The sequence below is a fragment of the Paramisgurnus dabryanus genome, chromosome 18 (assembly GCF_030506205.2).
Source record: "Paramisgurnus dabryanus chromosome 18, PD_genome_1.1, whole genome shotgun sequence".
Lineage (NCBI taxonomy): Eukaryota > Metazoa > Chordata > Actinopteri > Cypriniformes > Cobitidae > Paramisgurnus > Paramisgurnus dabryanus.
Window position 1 is genome coordinate 966,342 of NC_133354.1, and position 26,518 is coordinate 992,859.

A 26,518-nucleotide genomic window follows, 5' to 3' on the forward strand; every position below is an offset into this window, starting at 1 on the left:
AAGTAAAACGACAATAAAATGCCATCGAGTCATTTCTTAAGACATTTCCATTCAGAATGACATTTATATTACAGCTCTGTGTCTATAACACAGACCGGCTTAAAAAACATTTGGAGCAAAAAACAGCCGGTTGCATCCCTTACAAAAGTTAAAAAACGGTTTTTACTACACTTTAAACAAAACAACATTGTCTGTTACAGAAACCATGGTTAAAGCAATATGGCAATCAATACGTCATGAAACTAACGTTATACTACTAAAAGAAGAAATGATTCATTTTCGTAAGGGACCATGCTGTTGGTGCTGTTTAGTATTAACATAAATTGCGATGTCTCTCTACGTTTATGATGGCTTAAAAACGCGTTTGGCATCGGTAACAGTTAATGAATGGAACAGGTGTAACGGACAAAAACTAGACAACAGCGTTTTTGTACACTTATTTAAACGTGACTGATAGTTTATTGTGTGTTAGAGCTTAAAGACACTTTGTAGCAAAATAAAACATTACACAGAGATAGATATTTTAAAACGTACCTCTCGTGTCTGTCCGCACTCATCAGTGGCACCTGTCAACCGTTGAAATTCAAAATGCGTGACGTGAGCCCGATTTTAACCCAACTCTCTGGGTTGTTATGGAAATAACCCAATACAAGCTAGGAATAACCCAACAGAACAACCCAATATGTTTAACCCACCTATTGGGTAAAACAAATAACCCAACGGTTTTTAGAGTGTACCTTTAAGATTTATATATGTACGTTTTTATAGACCAAAATTAGACAATTGAAATAAATTGCATATAATATTAATATGCATTAATATGTGTGGTCATATATTAATTTACATTTATACATTTGGCACACTGTTTTATCAAAAGCAACTTAGTGTATATATATAAAATAAATTTTTTCACCAGTATTTGTGTTTCCTATAACCGTATTGACCGTACAATTTTGTATAAGTGTTATAAATATCAGCATCTACCCGGTCTGTGAACTCTTATTTCAAAGTGATCTGTTTTCAATTACGTGTTCTTTTTAAAAGGAACAGAAGATGAATTTATGTGACATCTTATTGCTTCTGTGAAGTCAGGGCTAACAAAAACCAATGTACTGCGTGCACGGAGAAGCCGTCTTTCTGTCCGCTTGTGTAAACAAGAGCCATGTTCATTTCCCTGATTAATAACCAGCCGCATTAGCCACAATACTGAAGAGAAGGAATTTCCAGCCCTATTAGACTCCATCAAGCATGATGGCAAAGGCACTTATTTTTGTTTTGCTCGCTGTATTTGCTGTGAATTAATGCAGTTGCAGACCATTTGTAGTGGCATGAAAATATGTCGTTTGGCGTCTGTTCTGTAGTTGTTGTTTGGTTTTTTCCTTGCATTTATGCCACCAGACCATGTGATGCCTTAAAATGCTACATGGGCACATCACTGGGTTTTGGAATAGGATACAGATGCAGTGTATTTTTAAACATCTTTAGATGTTTATGAACAGTTGCAAATGATTTTATAATCAAAAGCAGACATTAGGTTCATGTCAACACAGCATATCCTGATAATAAGAGTATTAAGTCTCCGTGTGGATTAGGTTTTATTGACGTTCTCTCACTATTTAGGGGTCAGTAGGTCGTTTCAATCTAAAAGCTTTTTAGAGACGTCTCCCACGCTCATCTTGAGCTTCAGGAACTACAGGCCCAGCTGCTGAGATGCTTTCCAGGTCTTTTTCACCTAGATCACACATTTCATCAATACTAACACTTCAGCATTCCAAACGCTTTTCTGTTAGGTTTAAGTTTATAATGGATGATATGTGACATGGTTTCGCTATGAAAGGGTTGGATTAGATTTAATCTCTTTTGCAAACATACTTGAGAATATCTTATCTGTGTGACACTTTTGTAAACTGACATCCACTAAATATTTTGAAATGTTTTCCTTTTCGACTTTTCTTAATGGTTATTGGGGGGTAAATGAGGTCTTAAAGGGATAGTTCACCCAAAAATGAAAATTCTGTCATTATTTACTCACCTTCAAATTGTTACCGACCGCTATTCATTTCTTTGCTCTGTTGAACGCAAAGGCAGGTATTTTGAGCAATGCTTTTAACCAAACTGTTTTTGAGCACCATTGACTTCCATAATATTTTTTTTTTTGCTATGGAAGTCAATGGTGCTTCATTACATATATCTTCTTTTGTGTTCAGCAAAATAAAGATATTTATACAGATTAGTAACAATGGGCTAGCAAAATTGCTAGCCCGACGTCCCAGGGCTATTATGCCTTGCAGTGCTATGTTGACTTTTAGAGAGAAAAAATATATTTAAATGCTTATGCATTCTCTCACAGATTTGGACAGGTAATTAAGGGGGTCGCACACCGGACGCGCAGCTCAGCGCCGCGCTGTTCTAAAAAATCCAACACATTGTTTTCTATGAGTAAACGCACACCGGCGCCGACAGGTGCGCCTGTCCGCGGCGCCCAGCTACAAATCAGGAAGTTGCTCAAATCCCTGTCGCGCCACTCACATAGCTAAAGGGATAGTTCAGCCAAAAATGATATTAAACCCATGATTTACTCACCCCCAAGCTGTCTGAGTTGCATATGTCCATCGTTTTTCAGACAAACACATTTTCGGATATTTTATAAAATGTTTTAGATCTTTCAGTTGATTAAATGTAATGTTACGCGGTCCACGACCTTCAAGTCCAAAAAAAGTGCGTCCATCCTTCACAAAATAAATCCAAACGGCTCCAGGATGATAAACAAAGGTCTTCTGGGGGTAATCCGCGCGGTGTTGTTGTAGAAATATCCATATTTAAAACTTTATTAACGTAAATAAATACCTTCCGGTAGCGCCGCCATCTTAGTCGCGTCCGTATTCAGGATGAGAGCTTACGCAGCCTACGGAGGCTACTCTGCTGCTGCTCTGTGCCCCACCCTCCGAATTTGTCATATGTCACTAAGAAAAGTGCGTACACTACGCTAATCGTGGGTTTAATATCATTTTTGGCCGAACTATCCTTTTAAACATTAAATAACATCATATTTGTCCCAAATAATCTGCTAATGTATATTTCGCTGTCTGACTAAGCTCGCACTATTTAATGTGCACTTCCAGTGTACGATACCTCCGAGTTGTCTTAGACGCGACGCGGGGCGGCTCTGCGCTTATCGTCCGGTGTGCGACCCCCTTTATGGTGTAAGTCATTCAGGAATCCGATATTTAAATTGCGTTTGAACGAGCGCTCGAATTTACTTTCACGCGAATCCGTGAACTGTACAGGAAGCAAGTACTGATTTTTCAATGACGATCTGGATCTTTTGCGGCATCCTGCAGCCATTACTATCCTCACGTAAAAAATAAAGTCTCCCGCAGCAAGCTTTAAAGTGATATAGATCGCACGTGCATTGAAGAGAATTACAAAAAAGGTTACAGTATGTGCAGATCTCGCTCTTAAAGCGACAGTAGTCCCTATTTTTTTGATCAGAAAATTATCCAATAATAACTGGAAAAACATAGTATGATCCAAACTGTGAGTTTTGTAACCCATTAAATGAGCCACTATTAAATGGTGAATATATCCAGTGTGGGGATGAGCAGGAACAGTTGGCTTGCATGGAAATCCAGATTTTTTTGTTTGTGGAGGGACACTGCATTATTTGGCACAAAACTTTATCAAATACAACAACTCAAAAACAAAAAGCTGAACATGTCACATATCTTTGGAAAGCTGAAATTCTTGAATGATGTAAACTATTTAAAGATACAATCAACACAGCATGTACAATTTTAAGGGGTTAAAAAAAAACAACAACATCAGTATTGGCAGTCTAGTATCACTTGGCTTGCAGATATTTTTTTAATATTTTTTAGCACAGCTGTTTATCTTTTTAAGGGATGTGCTGAATAATAATTTGTTTAAAAAGTGTTTATGGCGCACAGTGTTGTAGGGTTTGTAACAACATAGGAAAAGAGTTGGCGTACTTTAAAGGAAACTCAGAGTGGGCGTTTGCTAAAAAGCATCCAGAAGAGGCTGTTTTTATCTTTATACATTTGATCTGAAAAATACAAATGGAAATGAAAGCCAGTTTTCTAAAATGTTTTTTTTTGTTTAGCTTTAGCTGTACATGGAAGTGCATCTCATTGCTTCACTAAAGATAGCCACACTTTCAAAATCTGAATGTCATTGCATGTCACATTATAAATCAAGTTGCATCTGCATATAAGTGATGACAGATTAATTTTCAGCACTAGCTCCATTGAAGAAGTTATGATGGGAACATAGAATTGGGAAATGAAAGGTTTGGGAAAGGAATATAATGGAATAAGGTTAAATGTGGCGCAATGAGAGTTTGTTTTATGACCTGTCCACCTACACTAGTGTCCCTTTTGAGCTTTTTTATGGCCATCTTATAAGATCTGAGATCATCACAGCTTGTGCTCTTTAGGCAGACCCAGTAAACTGAAACAATAGAGTTTTCATATCTGACAGCTGTCAGGACTCCATCTGTTTTATCTTCATTTGCAGGTGTTTTGATGTCAAGTAAACTTTCTATTAACTCGCGCCCAGCCAGCGCCAGCGTTTTTCATGATTTTTCACCAAAGTTTAATGCCTTCCAGAAAATGTTCTTCTTTAAATATATAAACATACAATATACCAAATGAAAGAACAGACCCTCTGCTTTCAAACAAAAAAACTGTTTCATCCTACCTTCAGTGGTTCTTTTGTAATCAGCTTTTGAATATGGGTAGGTTTCTGCAAAAACACCACATTTTGAGCAAAAAGCAGAGATAATTCCATTTTTGTGACGGACTTTTCTTAGAGATCCCATTCAGAGCGATCTTTAAAACAGACACGGACATGCAGCCGCTTGCCATAGGGCAATACTTCCGGGTTTAAAAAGTTGCCGAATGGCACCACCTGGTGGATAATAGCGGTATTGCGGAAAGATGGAAAATCTCGTCATTGGCGGGGAAGCGTTTTCTCTTAATTGACGAGATATCTCGTCAATGGCGGTGAAAGAGTTAACAGGAGTGTTTACTCAATAAATACATTTTAAATAAATAATAAATAAATAATTTTAAAGAACGCTTGTAACCAAGCTAATCTGGGGCACCATTTGATTTTCACAGTAGGAAAAAAGAATACTATGGAAGTGAATGGTGCCCCAGATCAGTTTGGTTATTAACATTTTTCAAATATCTTCATTTGTATTCAAAACAAAGAAATGTATACGTTTGCATAAATAATGACAGAACTTTCATTTTACGAACTCTTTTAGCTTCGTCTTTTTATTTAAAAAAAATGTATTACACACTGTCCAGCTCATGTTTGGCCCATTGATAATGCATAAATGTACTTGTTTTAATTCACATTAATAGTTTTTTTTCTACCCTGACTGATGAACATTCAAGGAGAAACGTTTGCGGTGTCAAAGCATCAGATTACAGTGTTTCCCACAGGATTTTGAGAGACTGTGGTGGTGATGACACCACCCACTAATTAGCATATATGTGACGTCATCATGTCGTGTTTCATTTGATCTCGTGTTGGCACCTGAAATATGTTTCACTTCTACTCTTTGATCTGTATCTGTTTTTGATCTGTATTGTATGTCAAATTATATTTTAAGCCGAATTAAGCTGTTTTAAATAGTGAAATAAAAATGTAAATGGGAATCATGAAAATTCTATTTGTGGGGGCCAGTGTTGATTCTGTGGTGGGCCACCACAAATAAATCAATGTGTGGGAAACACTGGATTAATTTGACAGATCACAAGACGTCTTTTCTGTCATTGTCGTTTAGCTTGAAATATGTCCAAAGGCATTTTCTCTTTGAAATTTCTCAGGAAATTGATTTGCATGACAGTACACGGTGCGTTCGCCTGTAGCAGGCTGTACTGATGATCAACTCTCTCGCTCTTTCCTTCATCCATTTCACGAATGTTCTTTCAGCAGAACAGGCTGTAAAATAAATTATGATAGTAACAGTAAACTCGCATTCAATGGCTTTCAACATACCCGCTTTGATGTTATCCTGGGCTAGTTTAATGATACAGTATGTGTGTGACTCACTGTTATATCCATCAGCCTCCCACTAGACTCTGATAACTGCACTGTGTAGGCAGCCATTTCCATTGTAATTGTAGAATGTGTGCGTTTGTTTTGTATTGTTTGTGTGTGCGTACTGGTTGTCAACTCATCCTTTCTGCAGCATCAGACCACTATGCTTCCTGAGTTTTTGAAGAGATGCAATGTGGGACATGTAGCTGTTAAAGGAATAGTTCACCCAAATATGAAGATTCTCTCATAATTGACTTGCCTTTCTTAGTTAAACACAAATTTATTATTTAATTTTTTATTACATTATTCGGCACGTGTATATGGGCGCAAAGATATTATAGGGCCCTATAATTTTCGCGATCACGGAATCGCGGACGGAATCGCGGAATTGGCTAATTAACACGGAATCTAGTATTTTCGCGGAATTTTACATATTTTGAATAAAATTATGTTTTTTGTGTGGGAGACGAAAGTATGTCTGGGGGAAATGCAGACCGGGGGAAGTAAATCTGGGCGACACGCCCCCCTCCCGTCATTTCAGACCCCCTCCAAAACACTGAAACCATGGCAAAGCGGCTCTCCACGACTCTGCTTTCGTCAGCGAAAAAATTAAGAAATTCGACGCTAAGCACTTAGTTCCGAGCAGGTCTCACATGACTTTTATGTGACCGGAGAACTGTTATTTTGTAAGTTTTGTCAACACTTTGTTCACGGTGAGCGCAAAGATACATGCACTCTTTCATCCACGTCTGTCTCACTGCACCTCTCACACGCGTGTGTGCGTGTGAATGTGCGTGTGTAAAATGCATCTTTTATAGTCATTAAGTAATCCTGTTATCCAGTTTTTCCCCAAATCATTTACATTTTAATCATTAACATTAAAGGCACACTCTTTTTATGACTAAAATAACAGTAAAGGGTAAAAAATATAATTGCCAAAAATTAAAACGGATAAAACGGAATTTGCAAAAATTAAAACGGAGAAAACGGAATTTGGAAAAAAATAAAACGGAATTTGCGAAAAAATAAAACGGATTTTATAGGGCCCTAATATTACAACAAGATTGAGCACTCGTATTACTATATATGGGGGACAATGCAATGCATCTATTTGGCCTTGCTGGTGACAAAAGTCCCGCCTTTCAGTTAAAAGCACCATCGATAAAGACTGACGAAGTATTTGCGAGAGGCGCTTACCAACCTGTGAGCATGCGCATTGAGGTTTAATTGTTGGTCACAAATATGTTGTTTAATTATAATTTTAGCACATGATTTTAGAGATATCCATCTTTCTCCCTTCAAGTAGATGGGATTTTAGTATTACATGACTGAAATTACTGCCTGGACATGGCCACCTAGTGGCGTGACCTTCCTACTTACCTTACTTAAAGGGATATATGCCGTGTCCCAAATAGCACACTTCGGACTTGTGGACTTCCACAATTTGATGACATCATGCAGGCAGACTTTAGGGACCCTTGATGCGAGTCCACGAGGGCGGAGTCGTATTTCGGGACAGACTCTCGAGCGTCACGTCGGAAATAGGAAGAGAAGTTGTCCATCAGTGTAAACTTGGTTTTTCGCAGGGACTTCTGGGTTGGTAAAGTGCTTGAAGCCGCAGCAAGGGTGCAAAGGGGCGCTTATGAGCACAGATGGACACCCTACGGACTCGTAGACTAAGCGAGCACGCCCAATTTAAGGCCTCGAGACCGAAAGTCCACATGAAGTTCGCCATTTGGGAAAGGACCATTGATGGGGGTCAAGATGGCAAACTCATGAAAGCACTTATATTGATTATTTAAAATTAATTGGTTCTTGCGTGTTTGGTGATTTGTTTATATGCTGAAAAGTTCAAAATATTAACTCATTCCCCTGCCAGCCTTTTTTTTTTTTAAGTTGCCTGTCAGCATTTTTTTGTGATTTTTATGAAAATTTCACAAAATGTCTTCCAGGAAATTTCTTTTAAAGATATTTAATCATACAAATATATCAAATGAAAGAACAGACACTGTGCTTTCAAACAAACCATAAACAAACCAACAAACTGTGGGGAAAAAAAAACATCCTATCTGTATTTTTTTTCTCCGCCTATAAACTCTTAAATATGGGTATTATTCTTCAAAAATAATTATTCAAAAAGCTGAAATAATTGCATTTTTGTGAAGGAATTTTGTTTGAAATCAGATTCAGAACAATTATCAAAACATACACAGAGTGTAAAATTAATAATAATTATAAAACTTCAAGTCTTTTGGCCATCTAGTGGATGATCGCTGTATTACAGATTACCGTAAAAACTAATCAGAAACACTTTTTTCATGCAAATGTTTTCTCTTAATTGACGAGATAACTCGTCAATGGCGGGGATTGAGTTAATTGTTTTCTCACACAAATGTATATTTTTGTTTCATAAGACAACATATTAACTCACTGTCATTTGGATTGCTTTATTGATGGATGGATGTGCTTTGGTGCATATTGAGCCCCATATAAGAAAACAACAAGTCAGCATTTTAATATATATATATATATATATATATATATATATATATATATATATATATATATATATATATATATATATATATATATATATATATTTAAAAGAAAGTCATTTACATCTAGGATGGCATGAGTGTGAGAATTTTAAGATTTAGGTAAACTATTCATTTAACCCTGAGCCAAGACAAGGTATGCATCTCATGTAACACACCAAAGGTGAATGTCCGGGTCAGGAATGCAGTTTATTGATCTGTATTTCCTCCTTCACAGTTGATGGTTTTATCTTGTTTAGTTTACTTTGCCGTCAAACTGTGTACGAATATTTTAGTATTTAGCCCCAGAGAAAGCCGATCGGTTACATTGTATTGATGTCTAAACATTGCTCGCCATGTGTTTAGATGTAGATGCAGAGTTTGACGTTTACAGAGGTGATCCGCCAGCAACAGATGAAAAGCTTATTGTTCTGGTGAAGGTTGAACTCTGCCTTTCGAAACTCGCGGCTTGAGAAACCTTCAGGAATTTTGCTTATGCTAAGTATGCAGGATTTACTGAGTGAAGTGCATCAACTCGATTTTCTGGTTCTAACAAATTTGTGTAAATGAGGTAGAATGCCACACACAGATGATTTTGTCAAGTTTCAGTCTTGGTTTAGTGTGATGTAATGCGCGCACACACATCACACAGAAGTGTAAAGCAGTGAATCAGACTTTCCTACCTTAGCTTTGTCTGCAAATGCAAACTGGGTGATTATTTGAATAAGAACACAGAGACAGTGAGTGCTGTATGTTTTAAAGGTCAACACCCAAGCCCATAAAATAAGACGATCGATTGATAGAAATTAACAATAGTTGTTGATAGTAATGCAGTTAATCTTAAAAAATATATAATTTAGTTAATATAATTTAATCTTTTTAAAGTCTTGTGCTTGTTTTATACCCAGACCCACAATGGACTCATATACCCCATGTGATCATCAAACAATGTTTGACAGTGTGATTTTACTTAAAAGCTTCACACATGTATCTGCTTTCCGGATCGTAAAGCATGTCTTGTTTAGGAACGTGATTTGCATGTATGTTCATTCTAAATATGGCACATTGTTTGAAAACAAATTTAACTCCCACGGGTGCTCATAGCACTTTTTAAAGAGTAACTAAACTCCAGAGCCTGACTCCACCCACTGGCAATATTTGAAAAATGCAAGAAAAGTGGGCAGACCCCAACAGAGATAGAGGGGACGAACTGAGATCGTAACAAGGGTGTGGTGAGCTTGAACCTGCTTACATCACGCGGCAACGCAACATCCAACAGGAAAATTCAACTGCAGTAGCCACAGTTCAACCTGAAGATGGCAGCACTCAGATGTTTTTACACCATATACAGTATTGTAGTATTGAAAGACTTTATACACAAAGTGTCAAAAAAGTTACTTAAATCAATGAAAAGCACTAATAAAGCCTCATTCTTACAGATCATTAACTAAAAAAAAGTTGGTTTAGGGTTTAGTTACTCTTTAAGTATGTTTTACTGGTCATGGGGTATATTTGGATGCCTAAAAATCTTTTAAATCTTCTTCCTGCCAGAGACAACAACATTAATGTGAAAGTGTAGGCTGCATCATTAGATGCAAGACAATTTTCTGACAATAAAAGTGACTTAAATAATTTAATTTAGAAAATCAAGGTCAGTGTCTGGTTTTGTGAAAAAAGACCACCACACTAGTCACAAGGTTCACTTTTTTAAATTGAGGTTTATACTGAATAAAAACGGTTTCCATTGATGTATGGTTTGTTAGGATAGGAAAACATCTGTTTGCGATAAAATACATTTTAAAAATCTAAATTCTGAGTGTGTAAAAAAAATGAAAACATTGAGAAAATTGCCTTTAAGTTTGTCTAAATGAAGACATACGGAGTTTGGTTCCAAAACGCAATAAATCCATTTTGACTAATTTCTTAAAAATGTGTTTTCTATACCAAGAAAGTGACAAGATGAAAACCACTATTTTCTGTTACAAACTTTCACATAGCATCTTTAGGTTATAAAAACATAAAAATCCATAATTTTATTATCAAAGATTTATTATAAAAACTGAATATTTTTTTCCACAAAATGCAATAAATCTATGACCCAGACTCAAGTTATTTTTTTAAAAGTGCTATAAATCTATTGAATCAATATATAAATCGGCATTCATCTTTGTCATGTTATATTCATTTAGTTGACTAGTGGTATACACTGATTAAAAAAATAATAAACATTAATTGCATTGATCAAAACACTTACTTTGTCATATTAAGAACACTGTCATTGCTGCTGTCATCCTTGGGACGTCCCTGAACTTTTTTGACAGCAATCAGCTGTAAAATGTTTTGGTCCTGCTCGATTTTCGTTGGCTTTGAGTAAAATAATGGAAAGTTTTTCATAAGATCCCCGGGGTCAATGTGTTAGCATGACAGAAGCTTGATGCTGTCGTGTGAGAACAAGCAACAGCCGACATTTTCCTTCACCAGAGTGGCTCTCGCGTAAATTATTCGATTTTGATGGCTTACGTTTCTTCCCCGTCACAGAAAACCACCACAGGTTTAGCAATGCCATCAAAAGTATTATTTTGTTTTTGTTTGTTTTTGATCACAAAGTGCAAAGTAGATGAGGAAAACTATTCTGTGTGTATTCAACGCGCCCCCATTATTGTTTACAAAGCGTGGAATGGTGCGCTGTGATTGGTTGCATTCTGCACAGAAGGAGGAGTGGCGTTTATCACATTTTGGGGAAAAAAGGGAGAAAATATAACAGAATAACACAGCGGATATTGGATTTTGAGTAAAATTAAGAATTTACTTTTAAATACTGACCCGATACAATACTGATTGTGGCCATAACTCATTTTTTTTTTAAATGTTGTTTATCGCGTTTTGGAAACAAACTCTTCTTCACACATTATTAATAATAAATAGATGTTTATATATTTATGGTAGGAAATGTGCCAAATATCTTTATTGAACATAGTCTTTACTTACTATCCTAATGGTTTTTGGCATAAAATAGCAATCATTTTGACCCATACAATGTATTTTTGGCTATTGCTACAAATATATCCATGCCACTTATAAATGGTTGTGTTTCAGAGTCACATTTGACAAAAAAACTGAATGGCCTGTGACACAAACTTATTACTTATTTTGCTTATCTGCTTATTTTATGTGCTCGCAGATTTTTATAACTTTTATAACTATCTTATTTATTATTTACAAACCAATTTATTTTCATTAACCGTTTAATTGACATAAATGTTTACCTGTATTTTCAGATCCCCCACAAACACACAGAAGATACAACAGTGATTACAGTTCATCCAGTGAAAGCCCCTCTGTGACATCATCAGACCCCGATTACAGACAAGGTACAGTGCGTCTGCTCACGACCTCATCCATATGTGATGTATGCTTCACGTGTGATACTCAAACAACATATTTGCTTTGTTTACTAACAGCAAAACGGCCTGAGGATTTGAGACGATTCAGTTCTCAGGTGGTGCTGTCCGAGCATGACTCCGTCTCGCTCGGTGGTGCTCAGAGACACAGGTATGAGCTTTTCCTGTGATATTTACTGCTCTGATCAATCATGCATGGGCACGTTTTTAAGGATTGACCAATTCTGTGGTCATCAGCCCAGGTTAATGATAACCCACATTCATCCTGAGTTGATCTTTTAACCCTTACCAGTTTAGTTCTGGTTACAAGAACTTGAGCTGCAAGTGTGTGTGTTTGAATGGCATTCTTTTAGGGTCAAAGTTGGGTTTGGATTATTTAATATATCTTAATAAAACAATAGTCCCAAAGGAAAGACAAATCCCAGATGAGACCTCTTTAATATCTCAATTACTTCTTCTACACATCAATAAGATTTAATGGAGAGCAAAGTCTTCTTCATCTCAGATATGTCTCCTGGGGAAAAATGAAATCAAACTTGGGTCATCAGATTTAGCCAAATCCAGATTATTTTACTTATTCAATTTGATTGCACCCAAGCAATTTTAGGAGAAAGTTAACTGAGATCTCCTGGCTTGAAAGAGTATCATTTTCCTCTGTATGTTGTTGTTTTAATGTTGATAGCCCAATGCCACAACTTGTGTATCTGCGTGTCCTTCTCTGTGTATACAAAAATGTCAAACAACCCTTTATTTACTTGCAGTAAATCTGCGAACATTTAAATATATCGACAGCTGTGAGTTCTATCTTCTGCGCTTTTTCTTCCTGCCTGTTAACAGCTTTCACAGTGATCCCAGGCAGCCTTTGTTACAATTTGTCCTTTCCGTAACCTTGACAAACTGCCATAGATCCCTTTAAAAGGTATTCCAGACTAAATATCCCATCTCGTGTTGTTCACCAGTCAGTGTCTCTGCGGCTCCCCCTGCTGGTTAAATAGCTGCACTGTCCATTGAGAATTTTCCATCAGTAGTTGCTGTTGTCGTGACGGTTGCCAGATAAGGTGCTGTGTAAAGGAGGTTTTGGTGCTGCAGGGTTCAGTAATTATCTCCTTGAGGATGTCCAGGGCACAGAGCTGCAACACGTCACCCATGGCAGCCATGGTGGCATTTCATCACTATACTGATGTAACAGAGCCAAGCTCCTATTATTGCGAACTAGTATCATGTCTATATCTTGTTTAAAGGATCATTTATGCTTTTATCCAAAGTGACTTGCAGTGCATCCAAGCAATACATTTTATTTTATTTTATTTATATGTTGATGGAATTAATGATTTTTTTTATATACATAAAAATAAATACATGCACAGAATTTGCATTACAGCACTTAAAAATACCTTCCTGATTTATTTTGTTTCCAGACTTGTTGACGCTGGTCAGGACGAGCTGTCGGGTACAGAACTTCTGATCCAGCGGCAGGAAGAGATGCACAGGCTCCAGGCCCGGCTGTCCCGGGCATCAGGCTATCCCGGAGAAGACCTCAGAGCCTCCATGCTGGACCTGAGAAAATCAAAAGTAATCAAGTTTCTCTAAATTCAGATTGAATTTGCAACTTAACCGTAGGGATCAAAAGTCACCAAGACATCATTTTTATAAAAATGTGTTTGTTTATGATGTAGAATTTCTTCGGGCCAGAGTTTGTAAAGATGAGCAGCGAGCCATGTGTGCTTTTGAACGTCCCTTCATCGATAATGGTGAGAGTTTGCATTTTTCTTACATGCCCAGTTTCATGCCTAATGTCTTTGCGAATGTGTGGATTAATCTTTGTCTGTTTGCATGCCAAAGAATAAACGTGGAAAGGTGGAGGAGAGTCAGAGGAAGGTGGGTGTTATTTTACTGAACGGACAGAAGTTGGAGCTGTCCTGTGATGTGAAAGCTGTCTGTAAGGACGTATTGGACATGGTCATTGCCCACGTCGGGCTTGTGGAACACCACCTGTTCAGCCTCGCCTACCTAAAAGGTTCATAAAACTCTCTTATGTGTATTATTTGGGGCGGGGGGTTGTGGTTTTTTTAGGGTACGATAAAAGTACAGTAGTTGAATAAGCATTGCAATAAATTACAGTAATAACAAAGTAATACAGTTTCCCCTGTGTGACATGGATGTTTTCCCTCATAACTTAAATAATTTTTTTATGTGTTTTTGTTTTTCTCAGATGACGAGTTCTTCTTTGTCGAACCCGATGCCAAACTTGTCAAGGTGGCCCCTGACGGCTGGAAGGACGACCCTAGGAAGAAGAAGACTGACGTCAATTTTAATCTGTTTCTGCGTATCAAGTTTTTTCAAGATGATGTCAACTTGATACAGTAAGAGCTCAAGGCTTGTCTTAAGGCATTGAAGCACATGTAATAATCTCTCTCGCACATGCCCAAACATGTGCCCGAGTTTAGCTTCATGTTTGACTTGCTAATTTATCTGTCTGTCACACAATACACCTTAGTATTTCATGCACTGAAAACGCAATACAGTATAAAGAAATTTAACTCATTCCCCGCCAGCCTTTTTTAAAAAGTTGCACGCCAGCATTTTTGTGATTTTCACAAACGGTTTACAAAATGCCTTCCAGGAAAATTTTCTTCTAAAAATATATAAACATACAAATATATCAAATGAAAGAACAGACCCTCTGCTTTTAAACAAACAATAAACAAACAAACAAAATGGGATTTTTTCATCCTATCTATATTTTTTTCTATGCTTATAAACTCTTAAATATGGGTATTTTTCTTCAAAAATCTTTTTTTTTTTAGCAAAAAGCTGAAATAATTACGTTTTTGTGAAGGAATTTAGTTAGAGGTCAGATTCAGAACGATTATCAAAACATACACAGATAACCATAAAAACTTATCATGAACACGTTTTCTCAAAGGATTAGTCCTTTTTCTTGAAAAAAAATCCAGATAATTTACTCACCACCATGTCATCCAAAATGTTGATGTCTTTCTTTGTTCAGTCAAGAAGAAATTATGTTTTTTGAGGAAAACATACCATGATTTTTCTCATTTTAATGGACTTTAATGGACCCCAACACTTAACAGTTTTAATGCAGTTTAAAATTGCAGTTTCAAAGGACTCTAAACAATCCCAAACGAGACATAAGGGTCTTATCTAGCAAAACGATTGTCATTTTTGACAAGAAAAATAACAAATATGAACTTTTAAACCACAACTTCTCGCCTATCTCCGGTCCTGTGACGCGCCAGCGTGACCTCACGTAATTGTGTAATGATGTCGAAAGGTCATGTGTTACATATATGAAACACACATTTGCGAACCATTTTAAACAATAAACTGACACAAAGACATTAATTAATATCATTCGACATACAACAACGTCAGAGCGGTCCTCTTTCTCCACACTTGTAAACACTTTGGCGTAGTTTCGCATACATCATCCGTGACCACTTGACGTGATGACGTATTATGTGAGGTCGCACTGGCACGTCACACTACCGGAGGAAGAAGAGAAGTTGTGGTTTAAAAGTGCATATTTTTTATTTTTCTTGTCAAAAATGACAAGCGTTTCACTAGATAAGACCCTTATGCCTTGTTTGGGATCGTTTAGAGTCCTTTGAAACTGCAATTTTAAACTGCAATAAAACTGTTAAGTGTTGGGGTTCATTAAAGTCCATTAAAATGAGAAAAATCCTGGAATGTTTTCCTCAAAAAACATTCTTTGTTCAGTCGAGAAGAAATTAAGACATCAACATTTTGGATGACATGGTGGTGAGTAAATTATCTGGATTTTTTTAAAGAAAATTGACTAATCCTTTAATTGACTAGATTTAACTTAATCATGTAGGTATTTTTTATAAAACTTTTTTAAATTTATTAAAGTATAGTCTTATATGAATCTAAATGGAAAGTCTCTTTGGTTGTGTTTAATCCTGAGGTTGATGTATGCATAGAGAGATGAAATATAAAACATCAGTAAATGTATCCCTCAGTTGCAGATAAACACGGCAAATACATTTTTGTTTTTTTCCATAGGCACACGATGACCAAACATCAGTACTATTTACAGCTGCGCAAGGATCTTCTGGAGGAACGGGTGCGATGTGATCTGGAAAATGCCATGATCTTGGCATCTTTGGCACTGCAGGCAGAATATGGAGATTATCAGCCTGAGGTACAATAAACACCTTAAAAAACCAAAGCATGTTTATGATAAGATAATATGCTTAAAAATAATTTTTTTGTTATGTCCATCAGCTCCATGGCAAGACGTATTTCAGGACGGAGCACTACCTCCCCGGCTCAGTGATGGATAAGATCGATCAGACAACCATTAAAGAAGAACTTCCCAAACTCCACAGCTCGTACTACAACACATCAGAAGAGGAGGCGGAGCTTGAGTTCCTCAAGGTCAGGAACAAATCAGAACACATTACCGCAAAAGTAGAGCTATTTAGTTGGTTGGGCATTTATAATAGTCTAAAAAAATTTGATTGCCGCAGTTTTTCTCTTTAAATGTTGTTGCGGGAATGCCAAAAAACACAATCTTGATTGAAGTGTTTCAAATTTGGGTATTAAAGTAAAAAAATCAACTCCTAAAATGTTTGTGCACGTCTTTCTCTTTTATGAACTAATTTGTTAGTGGTCAATTATTGTAAATAAACCTTCTGTTACTTTAATCTCACATATTTGTTTTCCTAATAGCTGTTTTTGTTGTCGTCTGTGATTTCAAATTTGTTTTCTCTTTCCTCTGCTGTGTAAAGGTGAGCCAGCGACTGCCAGAATATGGAGTCCACTTCCATCGCGTGCTGCCAGAGAAGAGATCCCAGACTGGCATCATGTTGGGGGTTTACTCCAAAGGTGTACTTATCTTTGAGGTCCTCAATGGAAATCGAACCCCCGTGCTAAGGTTCCCCTGGAGGGACACCAAGAAACTCTCCTTTACGGTAAATCACGGATAGATGCTGCGGTATTTAGTCACATGTTGTGAAAGTCGAAGTTCTTTGGAATGTCAGATTCATGTCTATCATGTCTTTATGTGTGTGTTTTCATGTTGCAGAAAAAGAAGATTTGCTTGCAGAACACTTCAGATGGGATTAAACACTTGTTTCAGACAGACAGTCAGAAGACTTGCCAGTATCTGCTACAGCTGTGCTCGGACCAGTACAAATTCCACCTACACATGAAAGCCAGACAGAACAACCAGGAACTGCAAGATTTGGGTAAGTGATGGAAGAAAAATCTAATTAAATGTTTTATACCATTAATTTGAATTCATGTAGATGTATATGTTTGTATATATATATATATATACATAATTTTATATATATATATATATATATATATACATAATTTTTTTTTATATATATATATATATATATATAATTTTTTTATATATATATATATATATATATATATATATATATATATATATATATATATATATATATATATATATATATATATATATATATATATTTTTTTTTTTATATATGTTATTAAAAAAAATGAAATATAGAGATATAATTTGAGAATAAACATGCTTTGGTCTTTTCTAAACAACTTACTTCCAAACTATGGATGCTGTTCCAAACATAGGCATGGCCACAACATGACCTGGCTTTTTAGTTAATATGTACTATTCAAAAAGATATGCATAGAAAATTAAGCTGCAAGATATTAACTCTTTCCTCGCCACTGTTGAGTTATCTCCTCAATTAAGAGAAAACGTTTGCATCAAAAACGTGTTCCTGATGAATTTTTATGTTAATCTGCAATACCGCGATTATCCACTAGATTTACCCAATTTAAGAAAAAACTGAAGCCAAAATGTTATTTACTAATTTTAAACTGTGTATGTTTTGATAATCGTTCTGAATCTCATGCAGTTAACAAAAATGCAGTTATTTTAGCTTTTTGTTACTTTTTTAAAGATAAATACTAGGGATGCACCGATAGGATTTTTTGGGCCGATACCGATTTAAACAGACAACTTCTTGCCGATATTAAACACTTGTATACAATACTATACAGTTGGTCTATTAGCTAGTTTATTTATGCTTCAAATTATTTTTACTGAACATGGATTGGGTCTAATTAACATTCAACTGACCAACACAATAAGAGAGGCACAAATTAAGCTAAAACAAATATAATAAGACAGCATGACAACCTTCAAAAGTGGTTTTTGCTATTCAGCATTTATTTTATTAACAACATTAACTCATTTTTTTTTTACATATAATGGATTTCTTTATACAGTTAATTAATAAACAATCGGTATCGGCCTTTCTCGTGCTATTGCCGATATGCTGATGGTTTCAAATTCATCAAAAATCAGCCGATAAATCGGTGCATCACTAAAAAATACCCATATTTAACAGTTTATGTTTGTTTATTGTTTGTTTGAAAGCAAAGGGTCTGTTCTTTCATTTGATATATTTGTATGTTTATATATTTTTAGAATAACGTTTTTCCTGGAAGGCATTTTGTGAAAATCACAAAAAAAATGCTGGCGGGCAACTTTTCAAAAAAAAAAAAAAAGGCTGGCGGGGAATGAGTTGCTGACACCACATCAGGGGATATGCAAACCATTGCTATTTGCATATTGTGATTTATTTGCACATTTGAAATATTTCGATAAATGCAATATATAAAAGTTAAATATATTAACAATATATAAATATTAAAATAATACTTAATTAGCAAAATAAAAAAAAAGGTGCAGACACCACCTCTAGGGACCATTCCCAAACCAATCATCCTGGAAGTTCTCCTATGACTTACATGGCAATGTCGATGCAAATCTTGATTTGAAGTACAAGTGCTGCTCTACTATTTGATCTGCTTATAGTTTTGTCTGTGGGCCATCATACTTCTGTGACGATGTACTGTATTCTGTTATTTCGTCTCTGCAGAAAACTCACCACTGGCCAATCTGAAGTACTCTGATGGGATGAGCGCGATCAGTTTTTCCCCCAGCACAGACCCGGAACTTTTCAAGAGAATGTCCTACTCGGAGATGTCCCTGAATAAGGGCGGGACTCGAATCTCTATTCCGCCCGATCAATCCTATCCAGGGTTCATCGGCAGCTCCAACTCCAGGATGAAAAGTCGTTCCCATCATAACCTGGGTCAGCTGCCTGAGTCGCCAGAGCACAGGTTGGTGCCTTTCGGTAGCCAATCGCAAAGCGGCATGGCTCGATCACAAATGCTTGTGTCATCACATCAGCGTGCAAGTTCAGACACAGACTCCATCATCGTCACCAGACAGCAGGATGGGTGAGAGATTACAAATATATAAAAAACTCCTGTTTCGCTCTGCACACTTTAATTTAACTTTAAATATTTTAATATTCTTCTTCTTTTTATTTTATCTTCACATTGCTTGTCTTTGCATCTGGTATACTTGAATTTGCTGTACGTTTTTTTCTTATGTTTTTTGCAAGCTCACCCTCCTACAGATTGTCTTGGCTTTACACTTGTTTCGCTTGCTGTTTTTCAACACTCGTTTTTCTCTCACGCTTTGCATTTCAAAGTTGCTCTGTCAGCCTGACACTAAGCCGCCTAAGGGCGAACAGTGTTAATCAGCTCTCAAGAGAGACAGATCCATGTGTAAGCGTATTTGTGTGTGAGTCTTTATACTGAATTCACACATGCTTGCTAACATTGTTGTATCTGTGAGACGATAACACTAGTGATTTACGCTCTATGGTGTAACACACACTCATCCAAACCTTGTAATTAAAGCCGGTTTGATATAATTGTAACCAATTTATTAATTATGCATTAAATGAATTGTTCGTCCAAACATTAAATTAATAGTTTACCCAGATATGAAAATTCTTTGATAATTTATTTGCCCTCATGTCAACCCAGAACTAAATATGCATTGTTTCTTTAGTTAAACCCAATTGAATAATTGCATATTAAAATGCTGTCATGTTATCTTCTTATTTAAGGCTCAACATGGCATTTTGAGCATATTTAATAGAAAATTGAGTGTTTTAGCCGAAACCCAAGTATGAGCGCCTTTAGCCGAAACCCAAGTATGAGCGCATTTAGCCGAAACCCACTTTTAAGGGCCATTAGCCGAAACCCAAGTATGGGTATACCCAAGTTTTCGGCGCAAGTATGAGCGCCTTTAGCTGAAACCCAAGTTTGAGCGCCTTTAGCCGAAACCCAAGTTTGAGCGCCTTTAGCCGAAACCCAAGGATGAGCGCCTTTAGCCGAAACCCACTTTTAAGGGCCATTAGCCAAAACCCAAGTATGGGTATACCCAAGTTTTCGGCGCAAGTTTGAGCGCCTTTAGCCGAAACCCAAGTTTGAGCGCCTTTAGCCGAAACCCAAGTTTGAGCGCCTTTAGCCGAAACCCAAGTTTGAGCGCCTTTAGCCGAAACCCAAGTTTGAGCGCCTTTAGCCGAAACCCAAGTTTGAGCGCCTTTAGCCGAAACCCAAGTTTGAGCGCCTTTAGCCGAAACCCAAGTTTGAGCGCCTTTAGCCGAAACCCAAGTTTGAGCGCCTTTAGCCGAAACCCAAGTTTGAGCGCCTTTAGCCGAAACCCAAGTTTGAGCGCCTTTAGCCGAAACCCAAGTTTGAGCGCCTTTAGCCGAAACCCAAGGATGAGCGCCTTTAGCCGAAACCCAAGTTTGAGCGCCTTTAGCCGAAACCCAAGTTTGAGCGCCATTAGCCGAAACCCAAGTATGGGTATACCCAAGTATTCGGCACAAGTATGAGCCCCTTTAGCCGAAACCCAAGTTCGAGCGCCTTTAGCCGAAACCCAAGTTCGAGCGCCTTTAGCCGAAACCCAAGTTTGAGCGCCATTAGCCGAAACCCAAGTATGAGCGCATTTAGCCGAAACCCGTCTTTAGCCGAAAACCAAGTATGAGCGCCTTTAGCCGACACCCAAGTATGAGCGCAATTAGCCGAAACCCAAGTATGAGCGCCTTTAGCCGAAACCCACTTTTAAGGGCCATTAGCCGAAACCCAAGTTTGAGCGCCTTTAGCCGAAACCCAAGTTTGAGCGCCTTTAGCCGAAACCCAAGTTTGAGCGCCATTAGCCGAAACCCAAGTTTGAGCGCCTTTAGCCGAAACCCAAGGATGAGCGCCTTTAGCCGAAACCCAAGTTTGAGCGCCATTAGCCGAAACCCAAGTATGGGTATACCCAAGTATTCGACGCAAGTATGAGCGCCTTTAGCCGAAACCCAAGTATGAGCGCCATTAGCCAAAACCCAAGTTCGAGCGCCTTTAGCCGAAACCCAAGTTCGAGCGCCTTTAGCCGAAACCCAAGTTCAAGCGCCTTTAGCCGAAACCCAAGTTCGAGCGCCTTTAGCCGAAACCCAAGTTCGAGCGCCTTTAGCCGAAACCCAAGTTCGAGCGCCTTTAGCCGAAACCCAAGTTCGAGCGCCTTTAGCCGAAACCAAAGTTCGAGCGCCTTTAGCCGAAACCCAAGTTCGAGCGCCTTTAGCCGAAACCCAAGTTCGAGCGCCATTAGCCGAAACCCAAGTATGAGCGCATTAAGCTGAAACCCGTCTTTAGCCGAGAACCAAGTATGAGCGCCTTTAGCCGACACCCAAGTATGAACGCCATTAGCCGAAACCCAAGTATGAGCGCCTTTAGCCGAAACCCACTTTTAAGGGCCATTTGCCGAATCCCAAGTATGGGTATACCCAAGTATTTGGCGCAAGTATGAGCGCCTTTAGCCGAAACCCAAGTATGAGCGCCTTTAGCCGAAACCCACTTTTAAAGGGCCATTAGCCGAAACCCAAGTATGAGTATACCCAAGTATTCGGCACAAGTATGAGCCCCTTTAGCCGAAACCCAAGTTTGAGCGCCTTTAGCCGAAACCCACTTTTAAGGGCCATTAGCCGAAACCCAAGTATGAGTATACCCAAGTATTCGGCACAAGTATGAGCGCCTTTAGCCGAAACCCAAGTTTGAGCGCCTTTAGCCGAAACCCAAGTTTGAGCGCCTTTAGCCGAAACCCAAGTTTGAGCGCCTTTAGCCGAAACCCCAATTTTGAACGTGTAACACAAGTTTGAGCGCCTTTAGCCGGAACCCAAGTTTGAGCGCCTTTAGCCGAAACCCAAGTTTGAGCGCCTTTAGCCGAAACCCAAGTTTGAGCGCCTTTAGCCGAAACCCAAGTTTGAGCGCCTTTTAGCCGAAACCCACTTTTAAGGGCCATTAGCCGAAACCCACTTTTAAAGGGCCATTAGCCGAAACCCAAGTATGAGTATACCCAAGTATTCGGCACAAGTATGAGCCCCTTTAGCCGAAACCCAAGTTTGAGCGCCTTTAGCCGAAACCCACTTTTAAGGGCCATTAGCCGAAACCCAAGTATGAGTATACCCAAGTATTCGGCACAAGTATGAGCGCCTTTAGCCGAAACCCAAGTTTGAGCGCCTTTAGCCGAAACCCACTTTTAAGGGCCATTAGCCGAAACCCAAGTATGAGTATACCCAAGTATTCGGCACAAGTATGAGCGCCTTTAGCCGAAACCCAAGTTTGAGCGCCTTTAGCCGAAACCCACTTTTAAGGGCCAAGTATGAGCGCCTTTAGCCGAAACCCAAGTTTGAGCGCCTTTAGCCGAAACCCAAGTTTGAGCGCCTTTAGCCGAAACCCCAATTTTGAACGTGTAACACAAGTTTGAGCGCCTTTAGCCGGAACCCAAGTTTGAGCGCCTTTAGCCGAAACCCAAGTTTGAGCGCCTTTAGCCGAAACCCAAGTTTGAGCGCCTTTAGCCGAAACCCAAGTTTGAGCGCCTTTTAGCCGAAACCCACTTTTAAGGGCCATTAGCCGAAACCCACTTTTAAAGGGCCATTAGCCGAAACCCAAGTATGAGTATACCCAAGTATTCGGCACAAGTATGAGCCCCTTTAGCCGAAACCCAAGTTTGAGCGCCTTTAGCCGAAACCCACTTTTAAGGGCCATTAGCCGAAACCCAAGTATGAGTATACCCAAGTATTCGGCACAAGTATGAGCGCCTTTAGCCGAAACCCAAGTTTGAGCGCCTTTAGCCGAAACCCACTTTTAAGGGCCATTAGCCGAAACCCAAGTATGAGTATACCCAAGTATTCGGCACAAGTATGAGCGCCTTTAGCCGAAACCCAAGTTTGAGCGCCTTTAGCCGAAACCCACTTTTAAGGGCCAAGTATGAGCGCCTTTAGCCGACACCCAAGTATGAGCGCCATTAGCCGAAACCCAAGTATGAGCGCCTTTAGCCGAAACCCACTTTTAAGGGCCATTAGCTGAAACCCAAGTATGGGTATACCCAAGTATTTGGCGCAAGTATGAGCGCCTTTAGCCGAAACCCAAGTATGAGTGCCTTTAGCCGAAACCCAAGTATGAGCGCCTTTAGCTGAAACCCAAGGATGAGCGCCTTTAGCCGAAACCCACTTTTAAGGGCCATTAGCCGAAACCCAAGTATGAGTATACCCAAGTATTCGGCACAAGCATGAGCGCCTTTAGCCGAAACCCAAGTTTGAGCGCCTTTAGCCGAAACCCCAATTTTGAATGTGTAACACAAGTTTGAGCGCCTTTAGCCGGAACCCAAGTTTGAGCGCCTTTAGCCGGAACCCAAGTTTGAGCGCCTTTAGCCGAAACCCAAGTTTGAGCGCCTTTAGCCGGAAACCCAAGTTTGAGCGCCTTTTAGCCGAAACCCACTTTTAAGGGCCTTTAGCCGAAAACCCAGTTTTGAGCGCCTTTAGCCGAAACCCCAAACCCGCAACTTTGAGTGCATTTACCTGTGAACAAAATGTTCTTTTGGGGATATAGTTGTGAAAAAATACATATAAGCAAGAAATTCAGTTATGGCAGCTAGTCGGCCACACCAAATCTCATTGGTTCTTGCATGTCTCACAACTAGTTATCATATGCGTGTTTCATAATGTGACACTCAAGAACCAATGAGATTCAACGTTAATGACGTGACACAACATTTGAACTTACTGCAATAATCTGTTTGTAACAATGGACATGTGACACATTAATCGATAAATGAGTTCAAAATATTAATCGCTTTCTCTTGCAAATGTAAATTATGAGAAAATATTAATATTTGAGAACTATTCTGTTAAAATTCTGTCATTGTTTATTAACCCTCATGTCGTTTCAAACCTGTATATACCTGGTATGTTATCATGAAGCACAGAATTAGGATTATGTATGTGAATAATGACAGATTTTTATTTTTTTTTGTGTGAACTGTTTTTTTATAATTAACATTCAGTATAGCAGTATTAAAATTTACCTCCTGAAATATTTATGTATCAATTTAGGTGCTGTGCATTAATTATTTCTGCTTAGCTGTTGGATTAATTGCCTCTTTTGTTTTGTTTCCCATCATCATGTTCTCTCTCTGTCTCACCACATCAGCAGTGCGTTCGGCCCTGCGGCCCATGCCAAAGCCAGCTGGGGTGTCAGTAACTTGAAAGGGTCGGACTCTTCATCGGCTGAGGACATTGGACAGGCGTATGTCATAGGTGAGGACAATGAATTGCAAGCAGTTTCAATTTAAGTAGTTAATAATTTCCTTTCTTTGTAGTTATTCTATCTCTGTTTCTTTCTCAAACCTTTTTATTCATCCCACGGTCTGTCAGAGTAGTGGGCAGAATCTGTCTCTATGTGTCTCTGTAGAGACACAGCGGCTGTCCACTTCTGTCGTTTTATCTTTTTAACAACTCTGTTTCTCTATTGCCTCAATGATTTTCATGATTTTTACTTCCATTTCATCCTATCATCTGCTGTCAGATCAAAGAGGACAGAAGCACAGAAATCCTTTCAGCATCTTCCTGCATGTCCAGAAATAGCATAGAGTCTGAATTGATGCACTCCAGTTCAGTCATATGTTTGTGCTTCGATGTCTATGTTTATATGATAATACGCCCCCCTACAAATGTAAAATATCTGCTTGGGTAATCAGCGACTTTTATTTAATTTCTTTTTTACGCTCATTTCAATATATTAAATCAGTTTGCAGAGCAATGTGGTAGCAGCACAAAATGTTGTGGGTTTAATCCCCAATCGTGATAAAAATAATTTACTTTGGATAAAGCATCTGCCAAAAGCATAAATATAAATATTACAGTATAGTGTATGTATAGTATATGAGAAGCCATGCAGCATAAAGGTTTGACTATGGTCTTTGTCATGTTCGTAATGCCCCTTTCTGCATAGGACGAGTTTCGCATTTGTGCTTTGGGGGGGGCGCCTGCCGGCAAGAAGGATACTGCATGCTTTAAGATTAGCGAAAGAGTCCAGCTTTATGATAATATGATTTTTTTATATTTCTATTTCATTAATAGCTAGGACAAAATCATATTTGGCTCTGGTTTGGAGGGGGGCAGTGCCCCCCTGACCCCCAAACTCCACCTATGCCTTTCTGTGCAGTCTTATCGTGACATTTCTGTTTCCTCAGGTGTTAGCATGCACAGCTCTGGAGCCCCATCTACCCCTACGTCTTCCATCAGAATCAGTGGTATGCCGTATAATCTATGTTTTGTTTAATGTAGATCATTGCTTGAAAGGTCATGGGTTCGACTCCCAGGAGAAAACACTCTGATAAAAATGAATAGCTTGAATGCTTTGTAAAAGCATTTGCCAAATGCATAAATCTAGAAAACTTTCCCGCCTACCCGTCTGCTGATGTTTAGTGGTTAAGTGCTGAAAGTTGGTATGAAATTTCGTGTCCTGGTCTGCCCCTAAAACACAAACATATGCTCGAATTACAGTGAACTTCCAGCGAAGCAAAGTAGGCATGCTAGTTGACTTCCATTTAATCAAAACCTCAAAGCCTGAGAAGAACTTTCCAAATCCAACATGGACCGGATTGCTGTGTCCTCTTTGGTGTCTTACACTAAATGCTTTATTTCTGTCTATCTCTATCTTGGCTCTGGTTTCATTGCCATCTTTCTTTGGCTTGGATGCATGCTGCTGAGGGCCATTACAAACCCATCACTAAGATGTGCGTTTTCAGTGTGTTTGTCAGCTCTGATATACAGCCGTGCTGTGGCATAATCCCTCTTTTCCTATAAAATAAGATGCAGAGTGCCGGCCAGGGCCTGTTTCCACAGAGCAGCCAAATATAATGCTATTGGTTAGCATCAAGAGAAGAGCAATAATGAAAGATTAGTCTTGCTTTCGGAAGGGCGTGTATGTGGGTGGGGTGTGAAGTAGGTTAAATGTCAAATATCGTTTGGCTTGCTGCGTCACGCATCAGCTTCAGGTTCTGCAGAGGGATTCGATTTCTGCTGGATCTTTGCCACATGGTAATAGGTGTGCTTTGTTACCACGAAAATTTAAGTTCTTTCATTATTTGCTCACCTTCGTGCCATCACAAATGCATTTGACTTAATTTTATCCGTTTAACACCTTATTTTTAAAAATCCGTCACTTTATTTACATATAAAAGTCCCAGAATCTTGAAGCTCCGAAAGCACATAAAAATAAACCTAAATCCTGACTTCTGTGGATTAAAAAATTTTTATAGATGAAAAATTTTCATAT

General features: G+C 38.5%; 1 protein-coding gene across 8 annotated transcripts in view; it reads left to right on the forward strand.

The window, feature by feature from the left end:
- ptpn13 (protein tyrosine phosphatase non-receptor type 13) overlaps positions 1 to 26,518 on the forward strand; it is a 126,410-nt gene that overhangs the window by 34,655 nt on the left and 65,237 nt on the right. For 4 of the 8 annotated variants that reach the window (XM_065243944.1, XM_065243947.1, XM_065243946.1 and 1 more), the window contains exons 8-20: positions 11,882 to 11,974; positions 12,065 to 12,155; positions 13,423 to 13,576; positions 13,681 to 13,755; positions 13,847 to 14,021; positions 14,217 to 14,367; positions 16,052 to 16,190; positions 16,274 to 16,426; positions 16,780 to 16,962; positions 17,076 to 17,238; positions 18,934 to 19,297; positions 24,389 to 24,495; positions 25,431 to 25,490. In XM_065243944.1, coding sequence (XP_065100016.1) covers positions 11,882 to 11,974; positions 12,065 to 12,155; positions 13,423 to 13,576; positions 13,681 to 13,755; positions 13,847 to 14,021; positions 14,217 to 14,367; positions 16,052 to 16,190; positions 16,274 to 16,426; positions 16,780 to 16,962; positions 17,076 to 17,238; positions 18,934 to 19,297; positions 24,389 to 24,495; positions 25,431 to 25,490 — 1,908 coding nt within the window. The remainder of the gene's footprint in view (positions 1 to 11,881; positions 11,975 to 12,064; positions 12,156 to 13,422; positions 13,577 to 13,680; positions 13,756 to 13,846; positions 14,022 to 14,216; positions 14,368 to 16,051; positions 16,191 to 16,273; positions 16,427 to 16,779; positions 16,963 to 17,075; positions 17,239 to 18,933; positions 19,298 to 24,388; positions 24,496 to 25,430; positions 25,491 to 26,518) is intronic. The other 4 variants (XM_065243948.1, XM_065243951.1, XM_065243945.1 and 1 more) reach the window with 3 other exon arrangements.